At 41.5% G+C, this 26,757-nt stretch overlaps 1 protein-coding gene across 1 annotated transcript in view; it reads left to right on the top strand.

The window, feature by feature from the left end:
* The window catches only part of LOC138755074 (uncharacterized), a 150,907-nt gene that overhangs the window by 59,171 nt on the left and 64,979 nt on the right, over positions 1 to 26,757 (top strand). The window contains exons 6-7 of the mRNA XM_069920288.1: positions 2,429 to 2,545; positions 13,616 to 13,690. Coding sequence (XP_069776389.1) covers positions 2,429 to 2,545; positions 13,616 to 13,690 — 192 coding nt within the window. The remainder of the gene's footprint in view (positions 1 to 2,428; positions 2,546 to 13,615; positions 13,691 to 26,757) is intronic.

The raw sequence follows: 26,757 nt of genomic DNA, 5'->3' as shown, positions 1-26,757 counted from the left end.
ATGTGAGGCCTCACCTGTACCTTATAAAGCCTCAACATCACTTCCCTGCTCTCTGCGATTCCTCTTGAAATGACTGCCAGCATTGCATTTTCCATGCCTGTAGCACATCCTCTACCTCATGCGCCCTAGCCAAAAACTCACCACTCTTACGCTAGGCCATTCATAGTCCGGGCCTCCAAAATGTATGGGTTTAATTTGGGTGGCACAGGTTCTGATTTTACCATGCTGTAAATAAACTTTCAATTTAATTTAGGAGGCAGTTAGGCATTGAAAGGAAACCACAAGAAGCTTCTGTACATTCTACCCAAAGATAGCAGTGAAAAGAAGTTGTGACCAGGGTGAGAAGATGTTGGTGGCCTTGATGAGGCAGCACCTCAGTGAGTGGGTGATGAGACTCTGTGATGTTTGTTACCTTTTGAAGACTTCCTGCCAGTCAAATTGCCAAACTAGGTTGTGATGCGACCAGTCCATATCGTTTCCACAGTACATCTGCAGAGGTTTAATAGAATTAAACCACATTTTTAATTTTTAAAAAAATTAGACCTAGCACGGTAACAGGTCATTTCAGCCCACGCTGCCCAATTACACCCGATTAATCTGCAACCCTGGTGTATTTCGAACGGTGGGTAGAAACCAGAGCACCAGAGGAGAACTCATGCAGGCACGGGGAGAACCTACCAATGCCTTACAGGCAACGCAAGAGTCAAATCCCGGTCCCGATCGCTCTCACTGTAATTGCTTTGCGCTAACCACTACACCAACCACGCCGCATGCCAAATCTCTTCATACTTAGAAAGTCGAGGCATCAGTCTGCCTTTTTCAAGGTTGCCTTGATGTGTGGCTCCAGGAGAGATCTTCTGAAATATGGACACCCAGGAACTTGAAATACTCACCACCTTCATCCTCTCAGTGAGGACAGGACAGTCTCCTTCCTGAATTCAACCATCAGCCACTTGATCTGAGAGCAAGATTGCTGTTCAGGCACACAAAATAGGTTCTCAATCTCCACCTTGTATTCTGACTCATCACTTCCAGTTATTTGGTCAACAATGCAGGTGTTGTCTGATGGATTATGTTATATTTTATATTGTATATAGATATGTTTTAAAAGGAGATAAATTGTGTGTTTTTTTAAAAGTTAGGTCACAAAAAAATACAAAAACTTCACAACACATCTCATTTAAAATGCCAGAGCTCTGCTCAGCCAGACAGTCCAGGCTCTGGTGCCTTTGCACAAACTTTGAAGAATGCCTAGAATGACTTCACAAGTAGGTGTTAATTGGATTATTGTTTTGGAAAGCAACAGATGAATGGATTCATAAGATTAGATCCAGTGCCGCAGTCTGTCTGAGTGCAGTTGGCTGTTCTAAGAAGGTCATGTAGTTTTCTCTGAGTGAGAGAGAGAAAATTCAGTTCTACAGTTCAGCAGCAGCAGTTGGGACTGGAACAGGACAAGCTGGCAAGCTTGAGGGAAAACCCGATTTTGAAGACGGGTTGTGAAGTTCTTAGTTCAGCCTGGTCAAACCTCTTGTGGTCCAAACAACAGATGGCTGGCAGTATAATGTTTCACTTGAAATAAGGGAAACAGAAAAGGTGACCTGAAAGAAAGAGGTCATCATCTGGAAAACTCTGATGGGGCAAGTTTCTTTGGCAAGACACTGACATGGCTGATTTAAAGGAATCAGTTTGTGTCCAATGAGCAACAAATCTTTCTCCGAAAACCAATAGGAACCTTCCTGAGCGGTAACCATTTACCTTTCAAGCACCAAAGCCTGGAGAAGATTCATAAATGTTAAATTCTGTGCACAGATTAAGAATTGCCTGATACCGGTGAATTTGAAGAAGTGAGAAGTGAGACTGGACCGTGAATCAAAGAACTTTTCTGAACTTAAATGCACATTACATACCAGTGAGCTTAGAATTAGAAGGGGGTTAAGTTAATAGTAATAAGTTAAAGTTTGATCTTCATGTTTAAAGATAATTAAAAGTAACTTTTGTTTAAGTAACCATTTGTCTTGGTGAATACCTATTGCTGCTGGGTTTTGGGGTCCTCTGGGCCCATCACATTTGTCTGAATTTGTAGATTGTGTTGGACTGAACTAGGCTAAGAAGTGAGGTGTGTACAGGGAGTAGAGTAGGGGATTAAGCAGGCAGCCTTGGGGTGTCCCTGTGCTTATGGTCAACATAAAGGAGGCGATATTGCCGATTCGCACTAATTGGGGTCTGTTGATGAGGAAGTCAAGGAACTAGTTTCAGAGACATGGCAGAGTTTTGTTTTATGTTTTGTTGGTATAGTGATGCATGATATTGTTCTTATGTCCATGACAATAAATTTGCATTGAACACTGATGTGTTGTTCTCCTAGTGAGTTTTATTTACCAATGTTCATCAAAGTGCATGTTAACTTGTTTGTTTTCCTCTTTTACAGAATGGTAGATCATCTGCATGGACTTGTTAAGGAAGCCAAACTGCAGAGCCCTTTTGTACTTGTCGGGTCGGAGCTTGGGGCTCTCAACGCAAGGTTTTATGCCCACATTCACAACTGGTAATGATGGAAACCTTGATTCTCTAGAATGGTGGAGTTTAAAACATTGAATTTAAGTAAGGCCAATTACATATTTATGAGTGCTGATTTGGCCAAAATGGAATGAAAAATAATTTAAGTAATATCTTCCAGTAGGTAAAATAGAGCTTTAGAGGTGTGAAGTGGGAAATATTAGATTGCTGTGGAGTAGGTTTATATAGGTGGCCACAACCTCGTGGGGCTGAAGGATATGTAATGTTTTATGTTTGATAACTATAAGCAAGTATTTTAGGAAATATTTCATGATTTTCAATGAATGTAAATTTCTTTAGAAAAATTATTCATCACCAGTCAATAATCCATCACCTCTCTCTATGTATGTGTATATATTTTTCTGGCTGTCCATCTGGATGATGGTTCCTTTCAGTCAGTTTGTGGGGTTTGATATGAGGATACTCCACTCCTCAGAAAGGAACAGGATGTGTGTGAATGAATCGAGGTAAGTAGGGATTGCGCAGATCCAGACCCACCCTCTCGACATCACCTCCCAGATCCAGTGGCATGGTGAGGTCCAAGAAGTTCTGTTGCCGTGAATGGGCCAGATCAAGCTTCGACACAGGAGATGCTCTTTTCGCACTTCACGGCACGTGTTTGCTCGATTGCCATTGACCTGACAAGAGGGTTCATCCACCCTTTGACAGGTCTTGTTTTTCTTCCTGCAGGGTGTCGAGCCAACCTCTGTACCAGGCAAGCCTGTTGGAGGAGCTAGTTTAGTTGCCAACCATGCAACAGGTAGTACTGGATTACATGGTACCAGTAGCACTCAGATGAGTGACCTGACAGTATATTTATGAGTGTATATATGGTATATTTCGGTGTATAAGTCGACCAGTGTATGGCAACCCCCGTTTTACACCCTCATTTTAAGGATTTTATTGTATATCCTGCATATAAATCGACCTCATTTTCTGGATGTCTGAATTGGCCTTTTGACCAGTGTATGAGTCAACCCCCAGAGATCATGAGGGACTGTTAACCAGTGTATAATTCAACCCCCATAGATCGCGCAGATTGATCTGCTGGGCGTTAACTGGAGGTGATTGCTATCATGGAGGGTCCATCGATACAACACCACATGCGACAAAAATATGAAGCGAGTTTTAAGTTTAAAATGATAGAAATGACCTCTTTCTTGCGCTGCTGCAAGAAAATTTGATGAATATGAGAAGCTGATTAGAGATTGGAGGAAGAAAGAAGAGACTTTTAAGAAAAATACCAAAAAGGCAATGTTCTTTGAGAAAAGGAATCATTCATTGGCTGGAGTTGGAAAATCACATTGCAGAATGGGTACGTGAACAGAGGCAAGATTGCTAAATAGTCAGCCAAAATAAAATAAGAATATTTGCACTGCAGTGGGCCAAGTCGCACCCAGACCTCAGAGATGATTTTGAGGCTACAGTCGGCTGGTGCAAATGTTTCACAAACAGGAAAAATTAGTATTGCGCCAAAACAAACAAAAATTGCACAGAAACTACCAAAAGATCTTGGTCATAAAGTTGTAAGTTTTCACCAGTTTATTATATTGGAACTGGCAGAAACACCATTTGCATTGGCAAATATCGGAAACATGGACAAAACCCCCATGAATTTCTACCTGATAGGCAATAGAACAGTGGAATGGAAAGGTGTTAAAACTATGCAAACCAGAAGTACAGGCCACGAAAGGAACAGGTTTACTGTTGTGAATAGCTGACGGGATGAAGTTAAGACCCATGGTAATCTTCAAATGCAAAATTAAACCGAAAATGAAATCCCTGCAGGTATTTTTGTACATTTTCATAAAAAAGGATGGATGGATGAAAATGATGTAAAACTATGGATAGACAATGTGTGAAACAGGTGATTTACGCAGGGAATGGAGTTTGTTGGTCTGGGATATGTTTCATAGCCTCTTAACTAAAAGTAGATTAGCACTACATAATACTTACATGGCGGTTATCCCGAGTGGTTTGATGTCTATATTGCAACCTCTCAATGTCTGCTTGAACAAGCCACTCAATAACCATGTGTGCAAGGAATGGAATACATCAATGTCGAGGGCAGAAAAGTTGTTTACAGAAGGTGGGGAATGCATGCTGCATCACTTGATGTGCTGTGTAACTTGGTGCTCAAGGCATGGAACAAAGTTAAAGTAGAGACTGATAAAATCATTTAAAAAGTGTGATTGATGGCACGGAAGGTGACTTATTGTGGGCACTGATGACGAAGCTGAAACAACCTCATCAGATACAGACTGGGACCCATATGATGACTGTTTAAACAGTGAGAGTATGGATGTGTCGGCCACCATCTTTGCTTCAGACGATGATAGCGAGAGTGATTTTGAAGGGTTCTAAATGTGTTGTTTTCAGACAATGAGAGCAATTTTTAAGGGTGCTAATTGTGTTGTTTTCGATAAAAATGTCAACGAAAATCTGTCGCAGTCGGTTTTTTTTTTAGTTTTTCAAGGGTTGACTTCTACACCAAATCTGCTTTTCATAGGTTGACTAATACACCAGATCAGCACGGATTAGTTTTTGAGATAATTTAAGGTCTCAAAAACATATCGGGTATACGTTGACCTCCATTTTTCGAGTTTTTTTTTGAGTTTCACAACTTGACTTGTACACCGAAATATACGGTGTATGTGTGTGTATAGATAATCTATCCATCAGTCTATCTATTTATTTATTTATTTTTATGTCTTCGTAGCGCTTGCGTGGACAATCTTGAGGTCTCCACGCAAGCGTTATAAAGATGCTGTGAAGGAAAACCTGTGCTGCTGTGACATCTTGGCAAGAGAACGAGAAGCTGCACCTGCTGTCAGATCCCATAGGCGAGCCTTATGCGATGAAAGCTACATCAGGTTTGAAGACAGACGCTACCAAAAACTGATGGAAAACCATGAACGGTGTCACTGTAAAGTCACCTTCATGTTCATAGATGAACTGCACAACAATGAGTCTTCTTCGAACCAAAGGACTACCAACATATGTATATGTATACAGTGTATATGTATACAATCTGAGGCGCCTGCAAGCTCACACCAAGACACAAGAGCAACTTGTCCGTGAACTACTCTTTGCAGATGATGCCGCTTTAGTTGCCCATTCAGAGCCAGCTCTTCGGCGCTTGACGTCCTGTTTTGCGGAAACTGCCAAAATGTTTGGCCTGGAAGTCAGCCAGAAGAAAACTGAGGTCCTCCATCAGCCAGCTCCCCACCATGACTACCAGCCCCCCCACATCTCCATCGGGCACACAAAACTCAAAAACCGTCAACCAGTTTACCTATCTCGGCTGCACCATTTCATTGGATGCAAGGATCGACAACGAGATAGACAACAGACTCGCCAAGGCAAATAGTGCCTTTGGAAGACTACACAAAAGAGTCTGGAAAAACAACCACCTGAAAAACCTCACAAAGATAAGCATATACAGAGCCGTTGTCATACCCACACTTCTGTTCGGCTCCGAATCATGGGTCCTCTACCGGCATCACCTACGGCTCCTAGAACGCTTCCACCAGTGTTGTCTCCGCTCCATCCTCAACATTCATTGGAGCGACTCCCTAACATCGAAGTACTTGAAATGGCAGAGGCCGACAGCATTGAATCCACGCTGTTGAAGACCCAACTCCGCTGGTAGGTCACGTCTCCAGAATGGAGGACCATCGCCTCCCCAAGATCATGTTATATGGCGAGCTCTCCACTGGCCATCGTGTCAGAGTGCACCAAAGAAGAGGTACAAGGACTGCCTAAAGAAATCTCTTGGTGCCTGCCACATTGACCACCGCCAGTGGGCTGATATCGCCTCAAACCGTGCAGCTTGGCACCTCACAGTTCAGCGGGCAGCAACCTCCTTTGAAGAAGACCGCAGAGCCCACCTCACTGACAAAAGACAAAGGAGGAAAAACCCAACACCCAACCCCAACCAACCAATTTTCCCCTGCAGCCGCTGCAACCGTGTCTGCCTGTCCCGCATCGGACTTGTCAGCCACAAACGAGCCTGCAGCTGACGTGGACATTTACCCCTCCATAAATCTTCGTCCGCGAAGCCAAGCCAAAGATGTATATTTATATGTATATATATATATATGTGTGTGTGTAAATATTATATGTGTATATAATATATGTATGTATACAGTGTGTATATGTATGAATGCAGTTTATACCGTATATTTTGGAATATAGCCGACTGGCGTATAAGTGGACCCCTTTTTCATCATAATTTTAAGGGTTTTATCCCAAAAGGCATAACATTATACTCATACAATCCCGAAGGTGTAACAAATGCAGAAATCTCCCTGCCTTTCTCTGTCAAAGGAACACATCAGTATCCTTTTAAGAGATCAATCTTTGTAAGAAACTTAGCCTTTCCCACCTTATCTATTCAATCATCTATTTTGGGAATAGGGAATGCATCAGTCTTTGTCATCATGTTTACCTTTCGATAATCTGTACAAAACCTAATTGAGCCATCTGGCTTAGGCACCAGAACACAGGGTGAACTCCAGTTTGAATTTGATTCTCAGATGATGTCATTTTTGATCATATAATCCACCTCTTGATCCAACAATCTGCTCTTTTCCTGATTAATTAGGTAAGGATGCTGCTTAATAGGCTTAGCATCACCGACCTCCACATCATGACAAGCCACAGTAATTCTTCTTGGAACATCTGGGAATATATCCTTAAATTTCATGTAATGTCTTCATTTCTTCCCTTTCTGATTTAGTCAAATGCATTAACTTGGTGTCTTAAGTTTTGCAAAACTATAGAATTTTCCAGCCTGGGGCTTATCACTTTCGGTGCTCCAATACCTTGCCCAAAACTTATCTCCTCCTTACTTTCCTCTGAAACTAGCACCTTGGTTGGAATCCTAGTCTCCTCCTCAGTCATTTTCTCAAAGTAAGGTTTAAGCATGTTCACATGACATTCCTGTGTCTCTCTTCGATGATCAGGCGTCTCAATGACATAGGTGACCTGGTTAATTTTTGACTTCACCTTATCTGGTTCTGAAAACTGAGCTCTCGAAGGGTTTGACAGCATTGGAAACAAAATCAATACTTTGTCGCCATGTTTAATGTCCCTAATTTTTGCTTTTTGATCATGCTGAATTTTCATTTTTTCCTGAGCAGTTTTTAAATTTTTCCTTGCCATTTCGCAAGCCTGATGTAATCTGTTTTTAAATTGGAAAACATAATCCACCGATTTGATTGTATATCATTATGTATCCACTGTTCCTTCAATAATCGTAATGGACACCTGACTTTATGACCAAACACCAACTCAAATGGACTAAAGCCAAGAGACTCCTGAGTTGCCTCTCTAACAGCAAACAATAACAAATGGATTCCTTCATCCCAATCCTTATTATTTTCCACGCAATAAGCCCTCATCATATTTTTCACAGTTAAATGGAACCTTTCCAAGGCCCCTTGACTTTCAGGATGATAGGCAGACGACACAATTTGATGGGCTCCCAATTCATACACCACCTGTTGAAATATTCCAGACATAAAATTACTCCCTTGGTCTGATTGAATTTCCCTTGGTAGGCCAAACAGTGTGAAAATGTTTAGCTTAACCTTCACAATCATCTTTGCTTTAATGTTTCTCAGGGGAATAGCCTCTGGAAACCTTGAAGCTGTGCACATGAGTGTTAACAAATATTCATTTCCTGCTTTGGTTTTTAGCAATGGGCCAACACAATTCACTATCACTTTTGTGAAGAGTTCCCTGAAAGCAGTGATGGGTTGTAAAGGTGCCACTGGTGGACCTTAATTAGGCTTGCCCACCAGTTGATAAGTGTGACAGGTTCTACAAAAGTTCACAACATCCTTTCTTAATTTTGGCCAATAAAACTGTTCCCTTATCTTTTCTACCGTCTTCTTCACTCCAAGATGATCTCCTAAAGGTGTAATATGAGCCAACTTTAATATTTAATTCCTGTGAGTTTTAGGAATTACAACTTGCCTTATTACCGCCCAGTTTTCACTGGCAGGTATCACTTGTGGTCTCCACTTTATTATAATATTCCATCTTGAACAAAGTAACCTACTGGCACGGTTTCAATTTCCTGGTTAGACAGAATCTTATCTCTTATCCAGCAAGATCAGGATCATGCTTTTGTCTAGATATTAATTCTTCTCTTTATTCTATTTAGGAGAATCTTAGCGAAGATTTTGCCTGCAATGGAGAGCAGCGTGATTCCCCTGTAGTTTGAGCAGTCTGATTTCTCGCCTTTGTTTTTGTACAGGGTGATGATGATGGCATCACGAAGGTCCTGAGGCAGCTTTCCTTGGTCCCAGCAGAGCTTGAAAAACTCATGCAGTTTGGCATGCAGAGTTTTGCCGCCAGCCTTCCAGACCTCTGGGGGGATTCCATCCATACCTGCTGCTTTGCCACTTTTCAGTTGTTCAATTGGCTTATATGTTTCTTCCCGGGTGAGGACCTCATCCAACTCTAGCCTTAGGGGCTGTTGAGGGAACTGGAGCAGGGTGGATTCTTGGACTGAGCGGTTGGCACTGAAAAGGGAATGTTCTCCCAGAATCACAGTGCGGCTTTCGCGCAAACAGAGGAACTACTGACATGGTCTTTCCCCTCAGACAGCTCCAAGAAAAGTGCAGAGAACAAAACAAAGGACTCTACATCACCTTTGTTGACCTCACCAAAGCCTTCGACACCGTGAGCAGGAAAGGGCTTTGGCAAATACTAGAGCGCCTCAGATGCCCCCCAAAGTTCCTCAACATGGTTATGCAACTGCACAAAAACCAATAAGGTCGGGTCAGATACAGCAATGAGCTCTCTGAACCCTTCTCCATTAACAATGGCGTGAAGCAAGGTTGCGTTCTCGCACCAACCCTCTTTTCAATCTTCTTCAGCATGATGCTGAAACAAGCCATGAAAGACCTCAACAATGAAGACGCTGTTTACATCCGGTACTGCACGGATGGCAGTCTCTTCAATCTGAGGCGCCTGCAAGCTCACACCAAGACACAAGAGCAACTTGTCCGTGAACTACTCTTTGCAGACGATGCCGCTTTAGTTGCCCATTCAGAGCCAGTTCTTCAGCGCTTGACGTTCTGTTTTGCGGAAACTGCCAAAATGTTTGGCCTGGAAGTCAGCCTGAAGAAAACTGAGGTCCTCCATCAGCCAGCTCCCCACCATGACTACCAGCCCCCCCCTCATCTCCATTGGGCACACAAAACTCAAAACGGTCTACCAGTTTACCTATCTCGGCTGCATCATTTCATCGGATGCAAGAATCGACAACGAGATAGACAACAGACTCGCCAAGGCAAATAGTGCCTTTGGAAGACTACACAAAAGAGTCTGGAAAAACAACCAACTGAAAACCTCACAAAGATTAGCGTATACAATGCCGTTGTCATACCCACACTGCTGTTCGGCTCCGAATCATGGGTCTTCCACCGGCATCACATACGGCTCCTAGAACGCTTCCACCAGCGTTGTCTCCGCTCCATCCTCAACATTCATTGGAGCGACTTCATCCCTAATATCGAAGTACTCGAGATGGCAGAGGCCAACAGCATCGAATCCACGCTGCTGAAGACCAACTGCGCTGGGTAGGTCACGTCTCCAGAATGGAGGACCATCGCCTTCCCAAGATCGTGTTATATGGCGAGCTCTCCACTGGCCACTGTGACAGAGGTGCACCAAAGAAAAGGTACAAGGACTGCCTAAAGAAATCTCTTGGTGCCTGCCACATTGACCACCGCCAGTGGGCTGATATCGCCTCAAACCGTGCATCTTGGCGCCTCACAGTTTGGCAGGCAGCAACCTCCTTTGAAGAAGATCGCAGAGCCCACCTCACTGACAAAAGACAAAGGAGGAAAAACCCAACACCCAACCCCAACCAACCAATTTTCCCTTGCAACCGCTGCAACCGTGTCTGCCTGTCCCGCATCGGACTTGTCAGCCACAAACGAGCCTCCAGCTGACGTGGACATTTACCCCTCCATAAATCTTCGTCCGCGAAGCCAAGCCAAAGAAGAAGAATTCTTCTCTTGACAACAGCAAAGCTGGATCCTTAGGTTTGGCCTCAATGCCTACCTCCACTAATGGATTATCATAGACTTTCTCTACCTCTACCTTTTTTCTGGACATAGCTCTAGTAATGGCACACGCAGGGTAGATTTCCAAATGCTTTTCGGACTCATAAACCATTGGCTTACTTGTAAGTTTCACCGCAGGTATGACTTTACCCTCTGCTAAATCATTTCCTAACAAAAGAGAAACTCCAACCACCGGCAGACTTGATCTTATCCCTATTGTAACTGGGCCATTAACTAAGTCTGATCTCATCAGTATTCTATGCAAAGGTATAGGCTCTGCTTAAATTCACATCTCCAGTATCAGTCTCCTCACCAAAATTCAAAATGTTGCTTAATACAAGTGATTGGGCTGCTCCAGTATCCCGTAGGATTTTAACTGGCACTTGATTGGATCCTTCTTTAACCGAAATGAAACCTTCAATCATGAATGGTTTAAAAATATCACTAACTTTCTCACTCTGAACACCCTTTTCTCTTTCTTCCTTTTCAGTACAAGACAATTTGCTATTATGTGCCCTGGCTTCTTACAATAGTGGCAAATAACACTCGAAAATTTTTCCTTCACTCACTTCTCTTCCTCTCTTCCTTTAACCTTACTTCTAGATTTTATTTCTACTCTCCTTGGATTATCGGCAGTATTCCTTTGAAAGGTTTTCCCTGATATCCACTTAGGCTTGTGGGTTAAAACATATTCCTCTGCGAATTTAGCCAATTCTTGCCAAGTTTTTATATTTTTCTCTGCCAAGTACACTTGAATATCATCAGGAACACAATTTTTAATCTCAATCAGAATGATTCCCTCAATAAATCAAAGTTATTTTCTACTTTCATTGCGGCACACCATTGATCAAAACACACAACCTTCCTATAAGCAAAATTCAGGTAAGATTGGGTTGCTGCATTTTAAACTCTTGAACTTTTGTCTATAAGCCTCTGGTACTAGTTCATAATTTGCTTTACAAATTCATAATCAGCTGCTTGTTGTACCATAAGACACAAATACACCTGTTGGGCTTTCCCTTTGAACACTTTGTAGCAGGAGTGACCACTGGTCTGGTGGCCATTTTAAATTTACAGCTACTTTCTCAAAATGCTGAAAATACTTGTCTATTTCATCTTCCTCAAATAGAGGAACTAACCTCACTTCTCTACTGACCAGAAACCTCTCCTCCTTACCAACACGTGGGTTTTGGTCTTCTCCCTCTCCTTGGGTTAGGGTCTGCCTCAATTTAGCTAGTTCTAGCTCATCTTTCCGTTCTTTCTCTCTCTCCTCCCTTGCGGCTGCCCTTTCCTCCATTTTTGCCTGCCTTACTGCTTCCCGTTCGGCTTTCCTTTCTGCCTCTCTTTTTTCCTCTCTCTCTTCCCTTTCTGCTTGCCTTATTGCTTCCCATTTGGCTTTCCTTTCTGCCTCTCTTTTTTTCTCAAAGCCAACTTCTTCTGAGGTTTTCTCCTTTGGAAACTGTTCTAATGCAGTTTCTTCAAATACCCCCTTTTCTACATAGTGCTTAACAATCTTTCGGGCAATTTCCTTTTTGTTTTCATCCCAGTTCTTACTGTAAGCTTTAACTTGACAACTGTAACCATCAGTTCTGACTTTTTAGCCATTTTTAAGTTGCTGGTTTTCCTGCTGGTGATTTATACACTCACCGTTGATTTTTAATTTCAAGCTGGAGGTTGAGTCAAACTCAAACAACTGATAACTAAGCACATCAATCACCCCTAAAGCTTCCAAATTGGTTTGATCCTGGACGATGCCCCTAAATTATGTTACAAGATCAAACCAGCAGCCGCAAAGAAGGCATATCACACAGGGGTAAAGATAAACAATTACTTTATTAACAAAAATTCACCTTCAAACTTTAATTCAAAATCCCCCCTTTTATAACAATGCCCACTGGTTCCTATGCAAATTTCTATAACAGCGAAAAACTAATAAATTCCCCAGCCTAAATATAACATATGTAATTAAAGTCCAAGTTATATTTTCCACCAGCCCACAGAAAAACTTAGACACAAAACAAACACAAAAACACACAAGAATCACAAAACTTCGATCTCAACTGAAGCAAAAATCAGAAACAAAATTCAGTTTGTTTGATAAACTGAAGCCAAAAGATCTTTGAGAGAGAGAGAGCACAAAATTCAAAATTGTCTTCTTGTGTTGCTTGCAGAAAGAGGAACCACTGGCTTGGTCCGGATCCTTCTGGTTGCCTTCGGAATGTTCATTAAATTGTCCTCCAGACCATGATGCATGTTTTGGGCCACCTTCCACTCCACAGCACCACCCAGTGGTGGTTTATCATCCAAGTCCTGAATTTTTAGATCATTTTCTGCACATGCCCAGTCTGTCTCCCACTCTCTCAGCAGTCCACCTTCACCTTGGCCTTCAAAGGCAAACTGTCACTTTTTAACATAAAACCACACAACACATCGGTTAATACACAACACAGAACTCTGTAACAACTGCTCCAGAACTGACTGGGCAAATCTGAAAGAGCAGAAGAGAGATGGAAACCTTCTCGACTTCTTCTGGCATGCCCCTTTTAGGATTGGATTAAATTTTGTTGCATGGGACATAGCAGACCAGTAAGATCGCCACTCAATGAGATTAGACTGCTTCCCTCTGGATTGGGAGAACCATGGTAAAGGCCAATTTGATCTGTGTGTTTCCAGAATTTCCTGTTTTTAAAGCATTCAAATTAATTTTTATTTATTTTTTGAGACCATGCTTAAATTTCTGTGTGCAGTGATATAAAGATTAATGTCAACTTTTATGGAGCAGTTCCAAAAAGAGGTTGTTAGTGATGTCACAGATGTTGCATTTGAAAAATTTATCCAGTATCGACCAAATTGCTCCATATATTTTCAGTGATGTCTCCTTGGCAGGGTTCTTCCTGTATATTACACTCTCTCTGCTGTAATACATCCTTGATGGTTGGGCTTTCATTTTAATATCACTTATCTCTATCTCACAGGGAGGTTTCTGATTTGGTCCTTATTAATCCAATCCCTGAAGAACTGTTTCTGGAAGATGTGTGGTTGCAGTACTGGTAAGTAAATACATCCAGGATTTTATTTAATTTGCCTGTGTGAAATTCAACTCCAGTCAAACTGATGTTTATTTCTGAAGTGACTCTTGTCATAAATCAGGGGTTTCAAAATTTAGCAGCTACAGTAACTGCTTTTTTTTTTATTCAGTCATTATTTGAGAATGAACCAGCTTTTTAACGACATTCATTCCTTGTCTCCCACTTCCCTCATTTCCAATTTATAATGAGACTGATCAAATTAGTTGAATGATATTCAGGAGTGTAATAGGAAAAATTGAATTAAATGTGATGGAATCTTGGACAGTACTACTCCGATTATCTGAAATTGGATTCTCTGAAATCCTCATTTATCCAAATTAAGAAAAAATTTCAGATAAATGAATGTATCTGAAACAAATCTTCATTTAACCAAAATTTTTTCCGGAGCCAAACTGAGGACATCTGGCTTCCAGCAGCTGCGGGGACCTTGGGCTCCTGGCGGCAGCGATGACATCGGTGTGGAGGTGTCAGTGATCGGCAGTGGCCAACTTTTTTTTGGTGAGAATTAAACATTATTTTAATGCTTAAAAAGCCTTCCCTTGTTGTTGTTTAATCACTGTTATAAGTGATTTGCTGTTGCTACTGGGCTGTTTTTTAAAAATGGCCATTTCTCCGGGGGGGGAAAAAATGTTATCCAATGTAGACCCAGTCCTTACCATTTCGGATAATCAGAGCTGTACTGTAACTCCCTCCCCTCTCTCTTTCCATTTCTTCTTTACCTTCTCCTATTGACTTTTCTCTCCAACTCTCCCTCAAACTGCATGCCGCTGTGTCCCAGCCACAAGTGGTTGGAATTATCCCTTATCCCGGCGTCATCATGGAGAGTGGGCTCCCGGGCTCAGTGATGTTCCATCCTCTCCCCATCTCTCCCTCCTCAGCACTCCGGAGCTCTCAACACTGACTCCGAAACCTCCCCTCAGCCTACTACTGCACACTGGACTCCCCGGTGTGTGTGTTTGTGTGTAGTCAGTTTAGGAGAGGGTTTGGAGTCGGACTTGGGCATTGGGAGCTCTGGTGGCCAGGGAGACAGAAGCCCGCCAACTCTCCAATGAGCATTCACCAGCTTGGGAGGCCTCCCTGTGGTTCAGTGACAGCAGCGGTGACATATTGGGGATCGGTGGCGACAGTTGGGAGGTCTCAGTGAATGGTGGCAGCGCTGCTGCCAGCATTTTTTTGGTGAGGATTAAGGATTATTTTAATGCTTGTAAAGCCTTCTCTTGTGGTTTAAACATTGATACAAGTGATTTGCGGTCGCTACTGGACTGTTTTTAAAAAGTGACCAGTTCTCTGGAACAAAAATGTGTATCCGACATAGGCCCGGTCCCAACCATTTTGGATAATTGGAGATATACTGTACTTCAATCTGAAAAAAGATCAAGGTCAAACCAAAGACATGTATATGGCAGAATCTGGCTTGGATAAATGGAAAATTTGACCACAAATCAGGGAATACATATTTTATTGAGATGACAAAAACTCGACAGGAAAAATGATTCATCCATAATGAATTGAAATATTTAAAGATTAAAATAATAGCATTATCACATCAAGAGGATATGAGAACACCTGATGATTAATAGAGGTTTTGAACTCCAAACGTGCTAATGAGGGAGACAACTGAATAGAAGCATAATTAGCAATTTCAAAATCAGAAAGAAAAGAGCAGTGAAAATAACATTTAGAAAATTGGAATGAGGCACAGCAGGAGATTTAAAACTTGTACCTGTTTTCACAATAGAAGATTCAATGTGTCTGTGCCAAATGCAGCAAAACTAACAGAAACGTTGATGTTTTAGTTATGAATGTTCGCTAATAGAATTAAGTGGGGACTTTGTTCCTCTGCAGGGGTGGCCAACCTTTTAATTTTTAATTTAGACATGCAGCACGGTAATGGGCCATTTCAGCCCATGAGTCTGTGTCACCTGATCAACCCACACCCCTTGTGCGTATTCATGGGCCGAAATGACCTGTTACTGTGCTGTGTGTCTAAATTAAAAATTATAAGATTGGCCACCCCTTCTCTATCTGAGGCAGCAAAGGTGGAAACTCTTAAGCCTCTCCTCATGCCTTGCATTACTTGTCCAGATTCACATCTGTAGATGAGTGCAGAGAGAAGACAAGCTCAGTCGATTCAGTGACACGCAGAAGAGTTCAGGTGCTGGAATCTGAAGATAAACACAATGTGCTGGAGGCACCCAGTGCATCAAGCAGCGTCAGTGGGAGAAAAAGGAATGGTTTGCATTTCAAACTGAAATTCTTCGTCGAGACTGGGGATGTGAAGAGAAGTTGGTATAAAGAGGCCACCTCTTACCCTGTCCTCTTTACCCCAGTCTCTCCTCCATGAAGGGTTTTGGCTTGAAATATTGATCTTGTTAGGTGTGGAGGCAGAGAGGTGGAAAGTGAGGGCCAGGGCAGATGTGGGGAATAAAGAAGATGTGGGTGAGGGAGTAGAGGGGAAGTTTACTGATACTTGGGGCCACGGCAAACAGGAGCTGGAGTGGGGGTGTTCGAGAGCAGGACAGTTTAAGATTCCCTCAGATCTTGAGAGAGGCTAGAGTAGAATTTTAGGGGTTGTGGCAAATATATTTAATGTGCCCTTAGCCAACAGTCAGGTGGCAGAAGACTGGAGGGAGGTTCATGCTGTTCTGTTGCTTAAAAAAGGCTCTAAAACTATTCTGGGAAATTATAGGCCAGTGAACCTGTTTTCGGTAGTGGGTAAGTGGGTAGTGTTCTAAGAGATTGGATATACAAGTATTTCGATAAGCTGGGACTGATGAGGGACAACATGACTTTGTGCAGAGTAGGTTGGGTTTAACCAAACTGCGAGGATGTTACCAGAAAAGTTGATAAAGGAAAGGCTGTGGATGATGTGTACGTGGGCTTTAGTAAGGCCTTTGACAAGGTCCTACATGGGAGGTTAGTCAGGAAGGTTCAAGTATTCGGCATTCATGGTGAGGTAGTAAACTGGATTCACCATTGGCTATACAGGAGAATCCAAAGAGTGGTGGTGGATGATTGTTTCTCAGACTGGAGGCTTGTCACTAATAGTATGCCTCCCTGATCAATGTTGGGTCCATTGTCATTGATATCAATGATCTGGACAATAATGTGGTAAATTGATCAGCAAGTTTCAAAATGACACAAGGATTGGATGTGTAGTAGACAGTGGGGAAGGCTTTCAAAGCTTCAGAGGGATCTGGACCAGCTGGAAAAATTATTTGCAAAATTGCAGATGGAATTTATGCAGATGAGAATGAGGTGTTGCATTTTGGAAGGACAAACCAAGGTAGGACGTGCATAGTAAATGATAATGCACTGAGGAGGAGTTTAGAAGCGAGGGAACTGGAACTATTAGCTGTTGCTCTCTGACAATGTAGAGAATTTAAAGGTATAATTAGATGTGAAATTGAACATAAAGTATCAATTTATGCAGATAATTTATTGCTTTTTATTTCAAATCCTGAGATTTCCAAGCCAAATATATGAACTTTGATCAATTTAGCCAATTTTCGGGTTATAAATTAAATTACACAAGTGAACTTTTACCATTAAAAGGTGCTTATGCAGGTTATTCTAATTTTATGTTTAAAATAGTGAAAGATCAATTCCAATATTTCAGAATTACCATACCTTTAAGCCAATACTTAAACATACATTACGGATTTGGTTTTAATTTAGAAAATTTTTAGTTTATCTTGTACTACAGGTACACGATCCTTTATCCAGACATCTAAAATCTGAAAAGTTCCAAAATCTGGCAAGTGGGGACTGGCGGTCGGGCGAGGCGGCGAAGGAACCGGTAGTCGGGGAGGTGGCGAAGGAACCAGTGGTCGGGGGAGGCGGCCGAGGGACCGGTGGTTGGGGGAGACTACTGGACAGTCGGGGAGGCAGCTGGAAGAGACTGCTGAGTGACTGAGGGGTCAGGGGACAGGTGTCCGGAGGAGACTGCCGGGTGGCCGAGCGAGCGGCGTCCAGGGGAGACTGCCGAGTAGTCAAGGGACCGGCGGTCAGGGGTGGCGTCGAAGGAACCGGTGGTCGGGGAGGCAGCCAAGGGACCGATGGTCGGGGGAGACTGTCAGGGAGGGAGCCGGGAGAGACTGCCGGGTGGCTGAGGGGTCAGGGGAGGCGGCCAAGGGACTGGTGGTCGAGGGAGGCGGCTGAGAGACCGGCGATTGGGGGGGCAGCCGAGGGACTGTGGTTGGGGGAGATGGCCGAGCGATTGGAAGGGGATGGGGGTGGATACAGCAGCACAATTCAGGTGGGCTTTCTGAAATCCGTAAAAATCCGAAATTTGGAACACACTGTCCCCAAAGAATCGTGTACCTGTATTTATCTCAATTATTTTTTCTCATCTTCTATAATGGATCAAGCCTTTTCTTTTGAAAAAGCAAATGGTCTATTTTTCAGATCTGTTTATAGATGGAAGTTTAATGTCTTTTGATAAAGTATCTAACAAATATTATTATCTAAGCCACATTTTTTTTTAGATATTTTCAGGTTATAAGATTTTTGAATGTTACTGAACTTTCCTATATCATAGCAATCTGATTTGGTTGATACTTCTTTTCATTTGAATCTTTCCCATACAGGTTTAATAAGTAATATTTACAATAATCCATTAAAATTGCAATCGATCTCCAATGATAAAATTAGGGAAGTTTGGGAATTGGAACTTCAGTCACTTCTCCCAGAGGAACTGTGGCAAGATTTTTGAAATGGTTAATACCTCTTCATTATGTGCTCGACACTCATTGAATCATTTTAAAGTGGTACTTCGGATTTATATGTCGAAAGATAAATTGGCCTGTATCTTTCCTAATGCTAGTCTGATGTGTGATAGGTGTAGATCACAAATGGCCGCATTAACGCACATGCTTTGGTCTTGCTCTGCATTGGAGAAATGTTAGACAGGTATTTTGAAGGCTTTGTCAGTTATACTGGGTATTCTTTTTTCATGGTGGTTTAATATCATACATTCACAATGATTTATTTTATTTAAGATCAGCCTCAATGGCTGGGATTAAGAACGATTGGGAATGAGATTTGAACATAAAATTTTCAGATGAAGATCGGTACTCTACTCTCACCTGGATTAATGATTCTTCATTTTGTGCAAGGCATTTCTTATAACAATTCAAGGTCGTACATAGAACACATATGTCCAAAATTAAATTATTTGTTTATTTTTAAATTTTTGTAAACTTTATTTATTCGTTCAAAATACAGATAATAAGTAACATACATAACAATAAACTTAAGCATGAGCGATATATTTTATATAAATAAAAGAAAAAAGAACGAAAAAAAGAGAAAAAAAAAAGAACCCTCCCCCCCTTTCAGCCAACTCTCCTAAGGAGAGCCATAAAAAGAGAAAAAAAAAAGAAAAATTAAGCATACATATTAAGATCCAATCAATGCAAATCAAAATGCAAATACTCTGAATATAACAACCACCCATCAACAAAAAAAGCTAATTATCACGCAAAACATATGTGATTTTTTTTCACTATTAAACAATATTTCATCTCGTTATGCCATCTATTAATATCAATCATATTTGTATCTTTCCACATACTAACAATACATTTTTTCACTACAGATAATGCTAAATATACAAAATCAAGTTGAAATATATATCCTGTAATATTTAATTTTTCTTTGGCTTGGCTTCGCGGACGAAGATTTATGGAGGGGGTAAAAAGTCCACGTCAGCTGCAGGCTCGTTTGTGGCTGACAAGTCCGATGCGGGACAGGCAGACACGGTTGCAGCGGTTGCAGGGGAAAATTGGTTGGTTGGGGTTGGGTGTTGGGTTTTTCCTCCTTTGCCTTTTGTCAGTGAGGTGGGCTCTGCGATCTTCTTCAAAGGAGGTTGCTGCCCGCCAAACTGTGAGGCGCCAAGATGCACGTAATATTTAATACATAACTGAAATATAACCCTTCAGGTAAAATCATGTCTCTACCAGACACATGCTTTACCAAAGATCAAATCTGATAATAAAAAAAACAAAGAATTCTTATCAATACCATAACTAACCCTCATCTGATCAATAGATAAAAAATTTACCTTCTTTAAAACAATCTCCCAAATTTTCCACACCTTTAAATCTCCAATGTAATAAACTTTAATTATGTATTGAGAAAAAAATACATTGATTATTATACAACGGAGTCAAGGCCGACAATTCACCACTAATATCTATCATTTTCTTTTTCTTTGTCCATAACTTCATTAAATGTTTTAATATAGGCACATTATATTGCTGTAACAATTTTACATTCCATCTAAACAAAAATTTGTGTATTTAAGCCTCGAACATTAAAAGTAACATCGAACATTAAAAGAAGCAAACCTCAACTTTGACATATCTACTAATATTACTAAGAACTAATATCTATATATAAAAACTCAAAGTAACGTAAATAGGCCCTCCAATAGGAGAAAAAGAAACCACAAATTAAAATCTAAATAAAATAAAAATTTTTAAAAAAGGAAAAAAAAGATAAAGAGGAAAAAAAAACCCAAAAAACTACCAAAAGGTAGTAATCCCTAAACCAAACTTGGGTGTGGATCACCCACCAGTGGCTGATGACTAATAGAGCATAGAGCAAATCTCTCCCTCCCCTGCCAAACAAAGAATAACAACAAGATATCATAATGACATAAAAATAAAATAAGAATAAGTAAGTTCTTCTATTCATCCAAGAGATTCCAAACACAACGACCCCGTTTCAGGAGAAATTAGACTCTTTCCATTCCCATTTCTCCCATTTCTACCATTTCTTCCATTTCTAGAACAACCAGATTTTTCTTTAGGGGACAATGGTGGATTATGTCTTGATCCTCGTACATCTGGCAACAAATCAGCAAAAATCATTGCTTCACGCTCATTCTCAAAAAACCGAGATTGAAAGTCTCCACAAAACACCTTCAACACTGCCGGATAACGAAAAGTAGACTTATAACCTTTACGCCACAAAACTTCTTTAACTGGATTAAATCGACGCCGACGTTGAATAACCTCTTGACTCAAATTGGGATAAAAAAAGACTCTACTATTCTGAATCATTAATGGCGCTTGTCGTTGTCTCGCATTTTGCACTGCTATACGAAGTATCATTTCTCTGTCCAAATAATTCAACCATCGAATTATCACAGGTCTCGGTGATTGATCAGGCGGAGGTCTTCTTCTTAAGGCTCTATGAGCTCTTTCCAATACCAAGCCTCCAGAGAAAAATTCTTGTCCCAATATTTGTGGGATCCATTCTGTAAAAAAACGAAGAGGATCTTGATTTTGCATACCTTCCGGCAAACCAACAATCTTCACATTGTTCCTTCTACTTTGATTTTCCAAATAATCTACTTTCCTCTCTAACTCCTTTTCATGTTCTCGTAATTCTTTAACGGATTTTTTTCCACCTCCATCACTTTTTCTGTATTAGAGGCCACTTGCTGTTTACATTCCAAAAAAGCAGACTGAAATGTTTTTAAATCTTCAGAAAATACTTCCATTCGTGTATTAACTGTAGTGAATTCTGACTTCATACTATCTTTCATTTGAGCTAACTCTTGCAATATCGGCTGAGTAACGGTACTTAACAGGTTAACTTGTAGTTCGGAAAGACCCGACCCTGTTTTCTTTAAGATAGTGTCAGAGCCAGATAACGGCAACTCCTGCTGCAGTTCAACAGCAGGCACTTTAACAGTCTTACTGTGAGTTTGAACTCCCAACGACGACACCCCGACTTCCTCAGGGGGTTGATGCTGATCTCCCCCCACAACTCGCTGTTGTTTCAAGAACTCACGGATAAGATCAAGCTCTTCAGACCGAAGTACTGCCTGAGTGGTTTCAAACAATGGATTCATTTTTCTGCGAGCTCCGTCTGCCGTTGGCAGACTGCCAGAATCAGGATCCACTTCTTGGGAACACGCACCTTCCTCCTGAGAACGAGTAATTGCAGTGATATCCTTCTCCTGGTAAGTAGTAATCATTTTTTTTTCAGCTCCCACAGGCAATCTGTGACTTCGAGACGGAGAAAAGCAAATCTGAAGTCATAGCAGTTTTTTCAGGTCCTGAATCTTCAACACTCCGAAAATGTAGTTTTTTCTGCAGTTGAGGTTTAATCTTTTTACCATTAGTAGCCATAACAATTCCTTGATACTTTAAACTAAGTTTCTTAAAAAGTTTAAACTTAAAAACAAAGAGTTAAAAACAGGTTCTTAAAAGTCTGGCCAGAGAGGTCGAGATTACACATCTAGACTCTACGCCATCTTGCCACGTCCCCCCAAATTATTTGTTTTATGTAAATGTTGATCCACTCTATGAAAAGTGTAACATTTTTGAAGCTTCACTGATCCATATGTTTGGGAATGCCCAAATTTAGAGAGATTCTGGAAAAATCATTTTAAATTGTTAGTTCCTTTTGTTGATCAAGGAATTCTCAACATAGTTTCAATTTTTTTCCATTTTTTATTTTTACACCTGTACAAGATGATTTGTTATGTGCTTTTCCATAAAAAAAAATTGCATGTGGAAGTTTAGATGTTAAACTCAATAAAAATGCTTAAAAAATAAAGAACAGAGAGATCTGGGAATACAGAAACATAATTTGCTGAAAGTGGGGTCACGGGTGGATAGGATGGTAAAGAGAGCTTTTGGCATATTGGCCTTCATAAATCAAAGTATTGATTATAGGAGTTGGGATGTAAAGCTAAAATTGCATTAGTGAGGCCAAATGTGGAAGTATTGTGTGCAGTTTTGGTCTCCTAACTACAGGAAAGATATCAATAAAATTGAAAGAGTACGGAGGAGATTTACAAGGATGTTGCTGGGACTTGAAGAACCGAGTTCCAGGAAAAGGTTGAATAGGTTAGGACTCTATTCCCTGGAGTGCAGAAGAATGAGAGGAGATTTGATAGAGGTGTCCAAAATTATAATGAGTATGGAGAAAATGCAAACAGGTTTTTCCCACTGAGGTTTGGTGAAATACAAACTAGAGCATATTGGTTCAGGGTTAAAGAGGAAACTTCACACAGAAAGTGGTGGGGGTGTGGAACGAATTGGTAAATGCAGCCTCAATTTTAACATTTGAGAAAAATTTGGACAGGTAAAGGTTCCGTTATTGTCACGTAACACTACATTTAGAATGTAACATACATGAAATTATTTTACTTTTTTCTTAGGCAGACGGAGAGTCACCACTTTGTCTAGTGCCTCTCACAGAAACCTGCAGCACCTGGTCTCCCCTCCGAGCACTGACCAGGCCTGAGCCTGCTTAGCTTCCAAGATTCAGAAATCTCATGCTTATTCAGGCTATTAGGCTTCTGCCATGAGGTACATGGACATGAGGGGTATGGAGGGACATGCTTCGGGTGCAGTTCAGTGGGATTTGGCCAAAATATAATTTGGCACAGGCCTGAAGGTGAAGGGCCTGTTACTGTGCTGTCGAATGTAAAGCCGGAGTGACTCGATCTCTAGCACTGAGCCTGGCTCTGTTGTTCAGCTAGGTAGGAGGGAGAAGCTAGAGTGGTAGTGATGGGATTCAATAGTTAGAGGGGCAGACACGACATTGTATGCCTCCCATTGGCTGGTTCAGGGACATCTTGGATCAGGTCCACGGCATCCTAAGAAGGGAGGGTGAGCAGCCAGAAGTTGTAGTACATCTCAATATCAATGACATACAGTGCCCTCCATCATGTTTGGGACAAAGACAGTTATTTCCTTTCTATGCCACGGTGCCCCACAGTTTTAAACTTGTAATCAAACAATTCACATGTGATTAATGTGCACATTCCAGATTTTATTAAATGTTTATTGTATACATTTTGATTTGACAGTGTGGTAATTACAGCATTTTTAATTCATAGTTCCCCCATTTCAGGGCACCTTTCTGTTTGGGACATTTGGCTTCATAGGTCTTTGTGATTACTCGGGTCTATTTTGTTACTTCATAGATGCAGGTATAAGAGAGTTAGGCTCACTTCTAAGGTTTTGATCATCTTTGGAGTCTATAGTAGCCATTTTTCAACATGAGGACCAGAGTTGTGCAATAAAAGTCGAAGAAGCTAATATGAGGCTGAAAAAATGATTAAAAATGTAAGAGCCCAAACTTTAGGATGACCAAAATCAACTGTTTGGAACATCATTAAGAAGAAAGAACGTACTGGTGAGCTCAGTAATCGCAAAGGGCCATGGAAGAGCAGCACGCTTGACATAGCACTAAGTGCAACGCATTTACCGTGCCAGTGATCGGAACCGGACCAGGGTTCATGTCCCTTTCTGTCTGTACGGTGTTGGTATGTTCTCCCTGTGTCTGCGTGGGTTTTCTCTGGGGACTCTGGTTTCCTCCCAATGTTCAAAAATGTACCAGGGTGTAGATGGGGTGTATATTGGGCAGCCTGTTACCGTGCTGTATGTCGAAAATTTAACATTTAAAAAAAACTTTACAAAAAAAGACCTCCACTGTTGATGACAGAAGAATTTTCATCATAATGAAGAAAAATCCCCAAACCCCTGTCCGATAGAACAGAAACACTCTTCAGGGGGCTGGTGTGCATTTGTCAATTACTAGTGTCCATAGAAGACTTCTTGAACAGAAACACGGAGGCAACACTGCAAGGTGCAAACCACAGAAGCAGGATGTCCAGATGACAGCTCGCCAAGAAGTATTTGAAAGAGCCTGCAGAATTCTGGAAAAAGGTCTTGTGGACAGATGAGACCAAGATTAACCTGTATCAGAGTGATGGCAAGAGCAAAGTGTGGAGGCTTAAAGGAACTGCCCAGGATCCAAAGCTACCACCTCACCTGTGAAACGTGGTGGGGGTGTTAAGGCCTAGGCACGTCAGGCTGCCACAGGTACTGGAGCATTTACCTTCACTGATGATGTAACTGCTGATGGCAGGAGCAAAATGAATTCTGAAGGATATAGAAACATCTCACCTGCTCAATTTTGAGCAAATGCCTCCAAACTCATTGGACGGCGCTTCATCCTGCAACAAGACAATGATCCCAAGCATTCTGCTAAAGCAACAAAGGAATTTTTCAAAGCTGAAAACTGGAAAATTCAGAATGATTAAGTCAGACACCTGATCTAAATCCAATTGAGCATGCATTCCATATGCTGAAGAGAAAACTTAAGGAGAGCAGCCCCCAAAAACAAGCAGGAGCTGAAGATGGCTGCAAAGGAGGCCTGGCAGAGCATCAGCAGAGAAGATACTCTGCACCTGGTGACGTCTATAAATCACAGACTTCAAGCAGTCATTGCATGCAAGGGATATGCAACAATGTACTGAACATGACTAATATATATACTATTGCTATATCCCAAATATCATGGTGACCCTGAAATGAGGTGACTATTTATAAAAAGTGCTGTAATTTGTACATAGTCAAACTAAAAATGTACACAAATACCCTTGAATAAAATCTGAAATGTGCACTTTAATCACATGTGAGGGTAAGAAAAGGATGAATGTGTGGCTGTATAATTGGTGTAGGGGGCAGGGTTTCAGGTTTCTGGTTCATTGGGATCTCTGCTGGGGACCTATACGAAAAAGATCGACTACTCTTGAACTGGAAGGGGGCCGATATCCTTGCGGAGAGGTATTCTAATGCTGGGGGAGGATTTGAACCATTTTGGCAGGGTGACAGGAACCAGAATGTGGGGGCAGAGAACAGAGCAGATGGCAAAAGGTCTATGCAATGTGTAATGAGATTGTGAGGAAGGACAGGCAGAGGAGGGAAGTTGGAAGGATTGAAATGTGTTTACTGCAATTTAAAATGTGTTCGGAATGAGGGAAATGAACGGAGCACGGATCAGTATGTGGAATTGCGATGTTCTGGCTAGGTTTGTCCCACTGAGACAGGAAAAATATGGGAGGATAAGGGAATCATGGTTTTCAAAAGAGATGAGACAGTTAGTTAAAAGGAAGAAGGAAGCGGACAGAAAGTAGAGGAAGCAAAAGTCAGAAAGGGCTCACAAACATTGTTTGCCAGGATGTAGAAGGGGGCACGAGAAGGGCTTGACAAATTGAATTAAGGAAATCCCTAAGGCACACTGTGCATACGTGAAGAAGAGAAGAATGACGAAATTGAAGGGTAGGGCCGCTTGAGGATCAAGGAGGGAGCATGGGGCTGGAGGCAGAGGAAGTCGGGAAGGTTCTATGTGAACACTTTTGAAGAAATGACTGGGTACTGAAGTATTCAGCAGAGAGAGAGAGAGAGAGCTTGGTCTCTGTGAGGTCAGTATAGAACAGGTTTATGTGCTGGAGCATGTTGAGGTTAAGAAAGAAGAATTTTCTTAAAAATATTAGGATTGATAAGTCCCTAGGAACAGAGAGATATACTCCAGGTTACCACAGGCAGCGATGGAAGAGATTACTGGGGCTTTGCCAATGATCTTTGCATCCTTCCTGGCCATGGAGGTGATTCTGGAGGATTGGAGAATGGCAAATGTAGTCCTGAGAATTATAGACCGGTGAGTCTTTTGTCAGTGGTGAGCCAACTATTGCAGAGGATTTATGAGCATTGTCAGCATGGCTTTATGAGGGGTAGGTCATGCCTTATGAGCCTAATTGAGTTTTTCGGGGAAGTGACAAAAGAAATGGATGGAGTTAGGGCAGTAGATGAGGTGAATATAGATTTTAATAAGGCACGTGGTAAACTCATTCAGAATGTCATGAGGCCTGCGGTCCATGGAACCTTGGCTGTGTGTATTCAGAATTGGGTTGCCTGCAGAAAGCAGAGGATAGGAGTGGATGGAATGTATTCAGCCTGGAGGTCAATGACTAGTGGAGTTCAGCAGGGATCTGTTTTGGGACAGATTTGTATAAACGTGCTGGATGAAGAAGTGGAATGATGGATCAGTAAGTTTGCGGATTATACGAAGGTTGGAGGTGTGTGGCTATCGTAGAAGGTTGTCACAGGTTACTACAGTATACGGACAGGAAGCCAAGTTGCATGAAGTAGTGGCAGATGGAGTTCAAACCAGATGAGTGAAAAGCACTTTGGAATGCCAATTCATGTTAATGG

Source organism: Narcine bancroftii, chromosome 2 (genome assembly GCF_036971445.1).
Source record: "Narcine bancroftii isolate sNarBan1 chromosome 2, sNarBan1.hap1, whole genome shotgun sequence".
Taxonomy (NCBI): Eukaryota; Metazoa; Chordata; class Chondrichthyes; order Torpediniformes; family Narcinidae; genus Narcine; species Narcine bancroftii.
This window is presented reverse-complemented; position numbering and strand designations above follow the sequence as displayed.